The 10,794-nt window shown below is 41.8% G+C and overlaps 1 protein-coding gene across 1 annotated transcript; it reads left to right on the top strand.

Annotated features, from left to right (window-relative positions):
• The first annotated feature begins 541 nt into the window (after positions 1 to 541).
• LOC140234210 (denticleless protein homolog B-like) lies at positions 542 to 10,462 on the top strand. The gene is made up of 9 exons (XM_072314275.1): positions 542 to 587; positions 874 to 1,086; positions 1,783 to 2,031; positions 2,688 to 2,874; positions 3,530 to 3,633; positions 4,923 to 5,143; positions 5,584 to 5,673; positions 8,505 to 8,640; positions 9,021 to 10,462. Exons 1-9 carry the CDS (start codon positions 542 to 544, stop codon positions 9,935 to 9,937), a joined length of 2,163 nt encoding a protein of 720 aa, XP_072170376.1. The 3' UTR covers positions 9,938 to 10,462.
• The last annotated feature ends 332 nt before the right edge of the window (positions 10,463 to 10,794 follow it).

Here is a 10,794-nt window from a genome sequence, read left to right as displayed (position 1 = left end):
TGCTTTATGATCGCTTTGAGTTTTGATACTTGACATTATTTTTTGTCACACTCATTAAATGTAATCTTCATTAACGACACTTTTTGACTAGACCGTCTATATGTTATCGATATTGACATACACATTTCACAACTTACCGAAAATGAAGATTATATGCAGCATGTGCAAACGGTACATCTGATAATCGGGAGATCACGCGATCTGAATGCACTTTTAAAGGTCATGCTGTCGACCGTGCTGCTACCAAAGAGCACACGCATGCAATAGATTGCTGCACTTTCAGCCACGCATGCGCGCGCATAATTTGCAGAGTGGTCAACGTGCCATTTTGAATTCTGCAACAATGAACCCCGACGGTCGGGAATTGCGCTAGAGAGTGCCATTTTTTGTTCCATGGACTCATTTAATTGCAAGGGCTCTCTATGGACTTATGTACCTTCTGTAATATAAGCATGTATTTTACATGAGTAACTTATAAATTTCTATAAGTAACATATGAATTTTTATAAGTTTTGTAGTTGTGTTGTGGTTCCCCGATATGATGGCGAAGCCCCGCCTGTCTGACGCCGTGCTTTGCACGGCATCTGGTCAGGCTAATGGCCAACTATGCAGTTTTCATGAGGTCAATCAATTGTGGTAGGTAAACACCTACCATGATTTAACTCTTCCGTTCCATTATGTTTCTTTTGGTTTCTTTTTTTTTTTTCATCTTGCTGCTTATGTTCTGCTGCTTAAATATGATATAAGTCCTTAAAATGAATTGGAACTATCTTTGAAGAGAGAGTGAATTTGCCAAAATTTTAGTCACCTGCTTTTCTTTTCTCCCCCCTCTCTAAATCTCTCTCTCTCTCTCTTTGTGGTCAAACTTAACAGGGTCATCTCTTGAAAATTGCCTTGAAAGGCTGGAATGTCGAAAGGAGAATGAGTACCTATTCTCAAGCCCAGAGTTTGTGGAAGGAATACCGCCATTTGCCTGTGAGTTTGCTGTACAGACTGAGATTGACCACCTCTTGGCAGCAGCAGATGAGGATGGACATGTGGTCATTTATGACACATACCGCACTGGACAGGACGCACAAGTTAAAAGTAAGGTTACCAGTCAGTATTACTGTTGATGTTACAAATTTACACTGCATGATGAGCCAGAGCTGTGCTGAAAAAGCCTCAACCATTACAGATAGCAACAGCAAGAATTAGTGCATAATCTTTCATCCACAGGCACCCTAGTTCTTCATAATGAACTTTAAAGGATTGTCAAATGAATCTAAAATAAGTTTTTGTTTTTGTGTGTTTGCTATTTTAATTGCTTTGTAAGTTGACAAATGATTTGCAGCTTTCAAATTTAGAAATGAAATAAAGAAGATGAATTTCAAGAAAACAGTTTTTAAGACTGTAAAATTTGTATCATGTATTTCATCCTAAATTCAACAATCATGTGGAATTGTGTCCAATAGTAAAAGGGAGTATACCTTGCACATCATTGCTTTGTAATGATTTTGATTTTGATTGAAATAAAATGGCTTACACATAAAGTTTTGGCAAATAGATGATTAATTTGCATACTTTTGGAGTAGATGACTTCAAATCTTGAATCTTGAGTCATAGTTTTATGCGCACTATTATGCATTGCTCCTAGAGCACAGTTTGTGCAAAGACACAAAATGTCACATTTGTTTGCAGTTTTCTGTGTGTACCACCGGTATATGTTGATTGAACAAAGCACATACATGTTACATACTCTGTCTGTTTATTCCTTCTTCATTTTATTTTATCTGATGTTAGTTTGGTCAGCCCACAACAATGCCATCTTTGACATTGCATGGTCACCCACTGACCCCCGTCTGGTGACTGCATCAGGTGACCAGATGGCTGCCCTGTGGGATGTGAAGACATCCACCAAAGTAGCCTCATTCCAGCAACACAAGTGCAGCCTCAAGTCGGTTAGCTTTCGTCCCTGGGATGGCCACATATTTGCAACAGGCGCTCGCGATGGCAACATCATGATTTGGGATGACAGACGCAACAAAGGAGGTACATACTCTATGCACAATGCATTTCATGATTTATTTAATTTGCAAATGAGAACCATGTTGACAGAATGAGAAAGGAGTTTGTATCACTTTCCAAGGATTAGCCTTTTCAAAATTTATCTAGTATGGGATGAACAATGCATTCATGTTATAGGAAGATCAGCTGACTTGCAAAATTTGCAACAATTGAAAATGCCACATAGTGTGTTATATTCACAGTATCGCTCGTTTCTGAGGACAATAGTATTTTTCATTTGTAGATGAATGTTGACTTTGTTATCCATGTGTTCATTATGACAGAGAGAATTTAATGATATCATTTCTAGCATGGAAGACAAGAAAGAAGATAGCTAGCACCCCTGCTGTAAGGGGCTTATTATTGTATCAGGCCTTGAATGAACTTGTCCTGTGTGCGTATCCACACTCCTGATTAGTGTTATTGATGTATTCTGCAATGAAGACTCAGTTTGAAGATATGAAATTGCACTCAGACTGCAGGTACCATTTATTTGTAAGTACTATGACATTAATCGACATGTCTACAAGACATTGAATGTTGGGATTGATATTGAGACATTGGGATGGTATACTTCAAATATCTGTGCAGGTGTAGTTCTTCACACTTCATTGCTATTGCATTTCTCTTGTTACAACCAGGTGCCAATCAGCACAAACCAGTGTTGGTCATCAAAAGTGCTCATGCAGACGAGAACAAGGTGAAGTCGCAGCCTCGGCGACGTGGGAAGCTAGCACCAAACCTCCCCACAATCGATTCCTCGCAGAGTGTTAGCGTCGTCCTGTTTCAAAAGGAGGACACCCTCCTGTCAGCAGGTGCAGCTGATGGGTAAGACAAATGAGAGGTTTTCTTCCCCATTTCATACCCTGATACTGACTGTGTTCAGATTCTAGTTCTGGTTGATGCGCAATGAAGGTCTTTGCAGTCTGTCAATTTCACGGCTCAAGTTTGATAATCAAGCAGTGAGCTGTGTAATCACAAGTGGCTGTTCATCTGCATCCAGTTTGTTTCTTATATTTCAAGTGTTTGTATCCTCTATGAGCATCTCTCCTTTATCTGTTTATTTGAGAGTGCTGCATTACTGATGGGTAAACTTTGATTTGGTAGAGGAGGTTATCATATTCACAATGTCCTGAACAGTTTCTCTAGCTTTTCATGCTCTCTCCATAATGTTTTATTGCATGAAGTTTGCTACAACTATGCCTTATTTCAAAATATGTTTTTATAGCCTATAATTCATCCCAATTAACATGAATGGGGATGGAATGATCAATTCATAGGAATTTTATAAATAAGATCTATGCTCAGTTTAGCCAAAGCCTGCTCCTAGTCATAGCTATGCTCGTAAGCTTTTCTGATATTGATAACGCTCAACACTGAGAATTTAAAAAGAAATACAAAAGGAAGCTGCTTTTTTTTTTTTTTGCAGATGAGTAATTTATGTTTTTCTCCTCTTTTTTATTAATCTTTCTTTAACTACAAGCATTGTGAAAGTGTGGGACCTGAGAAAGATGAAGTCGTCTGGTACATCCAACCTGACTCCATTGCATCAGTTCCCTTACAGTGGATCTAGGAAGAGAAAGAGGGGTAAGACTCACATGTTAAACTTCTATTTTCTGCCTGGGATGCAGTGGCAGGAAGATGCTATGATGTTATACATACAACAATTCACTCATTCTGTACTAGATGCGCTACTTTGCTACATTGTTTCGAGTATTTTGTTCGTACAGTTGTGCTCATCTGAGATTCCACCTGATATTATATGGGCCGTGACGCGAGAAAAGGGCCCTTAGCACCGCTGCGCACAAACGCCAGAAAACGGCGCGGAAGTTTGACAAAGCAATACGCGCAAAATAGATCAACTAGAAAACTGCGCGCACATGCATAGACGCATTAAAAAGTGACAGGATTTGGGCCAAACATGCTGTTTTGAATGTCGTAATTGGGGCATTTAGGAGTGGAATTTCAGAAAAAGGTTTGCATATTTAAATGCGTCAGAGTTCCTTCTACAATGTGGAGGTGAAAACTCATTTTCGGTATTTAATGCCCTAAGGGCCTTTTTCTCGCGTCACAGCCCATATGTATATCAGTGTTTTGTTGCATACCTGTGAACTGTACCTGTTTAGTAAGAATATTAGTATTTAGCTCATATGAACTGAATGGCTCAAGTGAGCTATTGCAATCACTCTCCATCTAGTGTCCAACATGCATCGTTCGTAAACTTTTTCTTTTTTTCAATTCCTTGAGAACTAGAATTTGCCAGTTTTCATATTTTGTTTAGATTTTTCGTCTTTAAAACTGGGGCCTGGATTTTGACAAAACTTGGCAGGACTCATCAGTGGCAGGAGGGGATTATAGTTTGTACAAATGGTGGTGATATCCCAAGGGGGTGGGGGTGGGGGGCCTCTGGTGCTAGGCCCAAGTACCCAAAATTAGGTGGGTGCTGCCCAGGGGGCCTGCAGCAATCCCCAAATCTCTAGATTGATTTATGCAAAAGCTTGCCTCAGGTAGAGTGCTGTGAAGGTGAAGTACAATGTTCGTGTGAGCGTAAGACCCACTGGTCTTGTGTGTTTTCAGAGAAAAAGCTCTATCAAATGTTATGTTTCTATCTTTATGGTCTTTGTTGATGGTGAAGTATTGGAGATTGTTGAATGATATTTTTGCAAATTTTATTCCTGTTTGTCAAGTTTCAGCGTGGGCAAGTATGGAGATGATAATAATAATTAGAATGAAAGAAATTGTCCATTAGATCTATAATGAATCTAAAATGTTGCTCCAAGTCTAGTATATGTTACATGCTTCTTTGAAACTTAACAGCCATCCATTTCATTTTCATTGATTCTTGATTTTACATTTTAATTTTTACTTGTTCACAGGTTTTTCATCATTGGCCCTCAGTTCATCACGAACTCGACTGTTTGCAAGCTGCACAGACAGTGTTATCTATGAATACGATCTTGGAGGAGCGCTATGCTCCAGCCCATTGAGTCAGTACAGCGGTCACATGAACTCCACCTTCTTTGTACGAGCAGCTCTGTCGCCGAATGACCTCTTCCTTTTGTCTGGGTCCAGTGACAACCACGCCTATATCTGGAAGGTATGCTCTATGGCTTGTAGACATTCTGAGGGCGCAGTTATTGCATGCTAGCCAGCCATCGGGCAAGCTTTGGCTTGACAGAATACTGTGGATTCCAGAGAGTAGATCTGTCTGTGTTTTGATGTATTTTCTTTTTGGTCAACCCTGTTAGATTAGGAGCTTGTGTTTCATCCTAATTTGGTTTTATGTTTTTGTCAATGAATGTCACATTAAACATGTTACACTGACAGCAAAGCTAAGGACTAAGGGGAGAAAAGTAAATCAATGTTCACATTACTTGATTACATACAAATATCTTTCTTTTTGGCCACCCAATAGTCTTCTGAGTGTTTGTATTTGAATGCTCAATTTCAATAGTGTTTAATTTGGTTGCATGTTTGTTTTCTGGTTTGCTGCAAAGTAATCCTCTCATATACCAGTATTTGTTTGCTTCTGTGTAGATCGGAGAGCCAGAATGTCCACCATTGACCCTGGTGGGTCATGAGGCTGAGGTTACAGCAGTGGCTTGGTGTCAGAGAGACTTCACAAAGGTGAGCACATGTTTATACGATTAAGCAGATCACCCTTTTTATGGCTTAACAAACTGAACTCCAGTAATCGCACAAATTTTGCATCTAAATAAAAAGATTGTAAATTTGTTGAATTTCTTATTTTAGGTTGTGCTTTTTAGCTCACCTGAGCCAAAGGCTCAAGTGAGCTATTGCGATCGCCCTTCGTCCGGCGTCCGTCATGCGTCGTGCGTCGTGCGTTGTCCGTCGTGCGTCGTGCGTCGTGCATAAACTTTTTACATTTTCATCTTCTTCTTGAAAACCCCAAGACCGATTTTCATCAAACTTGGCAGGTAGCATCCCTAGGGGGTTAGGAACTCAATTTGTTAAAATGGGCACCATTCCCCACCCAGGGGGCCCCCAGGGGGCCCAAACCCCCCAAAATCAAGGAATCTGTAAAAATCTTCTTCTCTAGAACCAGAAGTGATAGAGCTAAGTTAATACTATGAGTTCGTACATTGATGACTGTAGTTTCAAGTTTGTCCATGGCAGAATCAGGGGTGCCCCCCTTGGGACCCAGGGGAGGGGGGTGGGGAGGGGTTCTAATGGGGCCTAAATTGTACATTTTCATCTTCTTCTTAAGAACCCCATGACCCATTTTCACCAAACTTGGCAGGTAGCATCCCTAGGGGGTTAGAAACTCAATTTGTTTCAAATGGTCACCATGCCCCAAACCCAAACCCCCCAAAATTAAGGAATCTGTAAACATTTTCTTCTCTAGAACCAGAAGTAATAGAGCTAAATTAATACTATGAGTTAGTACATTGATGACTGTAGTTTCAAGTTTGTTCATGGCAGAATCAGGGGTGCCCCCCCCCCCCCCCCCCCCCCCCGGGACCCAGGGAGGGGGGGGGGGTTGGGGAGGGGTCCTAATGGGGCCTAAATAATAATAATTGTACATTTTCATCTTCTTCTTGAGAACCCCATGACCCATTTTCACCAAACTTGGCAGGTAACATCCCTAGGGGGTTAGGATCTCAATTTTCTTCAAATGGGCACCATGCCCCACCCAGGGGGCCCCCAGGGGGGCCCCAAACCCCCCAAAATTAAGGAATCTGTAAACATTTTCTTCTCTAGAACCAGAAGTAATAGAGCTAAATTAATACTATGAGTTAGTACATTGATGACTGTAGTTTCAAGTTTGTTCATGGCAGAATCAGGGGTGCCCCCCCCCCCCCCCCCCGGGACCCAGGGAGGGGGGGGGGGGGTTGGGGAGGGGTCCTAATGGGGCCTAAATAATAATAATTGTACATTTTCATCTTCTTCTTGAGAACCCCATGACCCATTTTCACCAAACTTGGCAGGTAACATCCCTAGGGGGTTAGGATCTCAATTTTCTTCAAATGGGCACCATGCCCCACCCAGGGGGCCCCCAGGGGGGCCCCAAACCCCCCAAAATTAAGGAATCTGTAAACATTTTCTTCTCTAGAACCAGAAGTAATAGAGCTAAATTAATACTATGAGTTAGTACATTGATGACTGTAGTTTCAAGTTTGTTCATGGCAGAATCAGGGGTGCCCCCCCCCCCCCCCCCCCCGGGACCCAGGGAGGGGGGGGGGGGGGGTTGGGGAGGGGTCCTAATAGGGCCTAAATAATAATAATTGTACATTTTCATCTTCTTCTTGAGAACCCCATGACCCATTTTCACCAAACTTGGCAGGTAACATTCCTAGGGGGTTAGGATCTCAATTTTCTTCAAATGGGCACCATGCCCCACCCAGGGGGGCCCCCAGGGGGGCCCAAACGCCCCAAAATGAAGGAATCTATAAAAATCTTCTCTAGAATCAGAAGTTATATAGCTAAGATAATACTATGAGTGAGTACATTAATGACTGTAGTTTCAAGGTTGCTCATAGCAGATCCAGGGGTGCCCCTCTTGGGGGTGGGGGGGGGGGGGGGGAGGTCCAAATGGGGTCTGAATTGTACATTTTCATCTTCTTCCTGAAAACCTCATGATTGAATTTCGTCAAACTTGGTAGGTAGCATCCCTAGGGGGTCAGGATTTCAATTTATCAAAATGGGCACCATGCCCCACCAGAGGGCCCCAGGGAGCCCCAATCCCCCCAAATTAAGGAATCTTTCAAAATTTGGGCCTTTATTATACATTTTCATCTTCTACTTGAGAATGCCTGGTCAAATTTTGGTAGAGCTGTGAATAATTTAGATTAGTGACTGCGTGAAAGGTGAACTTGCGATACTCAGGTGAGCGCTAGACCTGCGGGTCTCTTGTTTCTTCTTCAAGGCAGGTAGAGGTTATGATAAGTGTGGGGTTTTATTGTATTGTGTTTTGTTTTTTTGTTTTTGTTTTTGGATTGAATTGATATGAAAGACGCATTTATTAAATTAGTCTCAAATTGGCAACAAATCACCCCCACACTGGTTCCTGTAGTGAAGTATCTTTGCTGTTATTAAATTGATGTGAAAGGGACCATGTTTACCATCTAGCCCCAACTTTCTAGCTCTGATATTGAATCTTGCCCCTCAAAACCGATAACCAATGTGAATGATAGAGAATATGAATGAAGAAAGGGTGTGATTTTCATTGAAACTTTACCTCAGTGGTACGGGTATTTTCATGTAGTGCCTTCAAAGGTGTACTGTAAAATTTTCATGCAAGAAACTTTTCACACATGGCCACTTTCAGTGAACTTCCACCTGTTTATGATTTTATGGATGCGAGTACAGAAATATTCTCATGTTCTTATTTACTGGCCAGTTGGGTAGAGAGTGGAGAAAAAAAAAATCTCTATCCTTCAAAGAATTTGATGTTTGCAGGAATTAAATTGATAACCCTCAATCTGCAATACATGCAGGTCGTGACTTGCTCGGATGATAACACCCTTCGAATGTGGAAGCTGAGAGACCACAAATCACCCAGTGACGACCAGCTGAATGAGATTATTGGGAGAGCAAGGAGATGTGAGAGGGAGCCAGACATTGCAGGCCAGGGTAAGCTACTTCCTTCATCTCAGAATCATTGATAACTGGAAGTTTCTGTACTCTTTCTGTATTTTGTCTTGAATACATTCTAAAAATGCAACATTTTGTGATATAATTTTATAAATAAGTTCAGATAAGTAAAATGAATTTAATTTCATGACAAAGAAAATACAGATATTTCCAGTGACAGCTCTCGTTTGATGTTATTCCCACTTAGCTTTATTACATCTCCACAAGCGGAGTGTACATATTTAACCCATTGAGGACGAGTCCTGAGTATACTTGGGGAAGCGTCTATGAGAAATGCGTGCTGTAACAAAATCAGAGCGTCCTCAATGGGTTAAGATTAATTAATATTCCCTTTTCCTCATATCTCCAACACCATCCAGATGCAGTTGTGAAGAGTCAACCAGGCCAAACAGCTCAGTGTGATTCAAGCAGCAAGAACAGGTCCACCCCATCCAAGGAAATACCACAGTCTCCCATCCAGAGCCCATTGCCATGTAGCACCAAGAAGAGGAAGTTTAGCCTCAGAGATTGGGCCACCGCATCACCAGGACCATCTCGGCCCGCCTTGCCCCAGTTGTCCAAGTCTTCTCCAAAGAGGCAGAAACAAGAGAATGCAGAAGACAGCCCTGCGGTGGTCTCCATAGCAACGGGACAGGGCCATGCAAAGGAACTGGCCGCCAATAAAAGAAAAGTCAGTGAATATGTGAAGGGGGATTCCACAGACAATGCATCGCTCTCCTCCAAGAAACTAAAAGTTTTCAATGGTGGATGCACACCTAAATCAAAGACAACACCAGTTCAGATAAAATTGAGTGACAAGAAGGTGCACCAGATTTCAGAGACTGCACAAGATAGAAGTAAATCCAATCTCAAATCTAGCAGTGTAGTCTCCATGTCAAGTTCAAAAGTGAGTAAGAGTAACAATCACAATAGAGAGGCGGATCAGGAAAATGTTAATCACAGAAAGCCCAGTAAGGAATCGGGCAGGGAGAAGGTGACAACTCCTAACCCCCATCATCAACGATCTCCCCTGAAGGATGACATTCCAATGAATGGAGCAACGTCACATGCGCTGAACTCTGTCAAGAAGAACATTGCCTCTGCATTTTCCGATTCTCCAAAGTCGGTTCTTCAGTGTGAGAAGAGGAAGGGTGATGGAGAGAAGTGTCGAAGCCTTAAGGACAGCTTTGGGGAAAAGAAAGTTGGCAGACTCTTGCAAACAAAGAGGAGGAACAGCAGTGGGACCATTGATTCGTATTTTCAGCCCCTCCCAAAGAGGCACAAATCAGAGACATAATGAGTTCCCCTTTTCCTCTTCATCTCATTTTGTGTTTTGTTTTTCCCTCTCTTTTTGTCAGAGTCAACTGGCAGATGTTTGTTTCATAGAGGTTAAAGTGTCCTTCCACACCACACTAAAGTCAGCTTCAATAAATTAAGTAAAAAATCAAATGAGAATGGTAGAGGTTTCATCAGAGTGGAACATAGAATAAGAAAGTTACACTTGAGGGTCATAGCATGTTAGTTCAAATCAATGTTGGTCGAAGGATTTGCACTGTTGCTCTGCATGGTGAAGTAGTCGTTTTATACACCAAACAATACTAAATATTGTGAGAGCACTACCAGTCTTTGCTGCAGGCATAGGAGCACACACAAGCTTGTCAGCTGTAATGTAGCTATGTAGTGGCTGTAATGCAAACAAAGGATATGAATGGTGTTGTGTTACTGTGACCTCTCAGGTCAAAGAGGTCAGTAGAACTTTTCTCGAGTCAGTGGAGCTTTTCTTGCCTCAGTAATCAAACAATCAGAGACCATTACCAGAGTAATATATGTGACCCGCGACAACGGTTTCAGGCAAAAGTCGCAAGAGCAAGTTCCCTCCTAGGCGGGGTACAAAGATTTTGACCATTATTTTGGTCGATTTAGGTTTTTTGCAGAAATCGAATCTTTGATATGTTTTCTACATCTACACTAAATTTCATAGCATAAGACTAAGTTTTTCCTATCGAAAATGGAATTTTAAACACCCTATGTTGGATCGCACTCGTCAGTTTCGAGCTTCTTTCGAACGCCGCGCCAATATCCCCAGTGTTGCTACGGCGCAGGGTCTCGCATGCGATTGGCTGGTGCGTCGCATACATTTACATAATTCGGCTT

The sequence above is a fragment of the Diadema setosum genome, chromosome 1 (assembly GCF_964275005.1).
Source record: "Diadema setosum chromosome 1, eeDiaSeto1, whole genome shotgun sequence".
In the NCBI taxonomy this organism is placed as follows: domain Eukaryota; kingdom Metazoa; phylum Echinodermata; class Echinoidea; order Diadematoida; family Diadematidae; genus Diadema; species Diadema setosum.
This window is presented reverse-complemented; position numbering and strand designations above follow the sequence as displayed.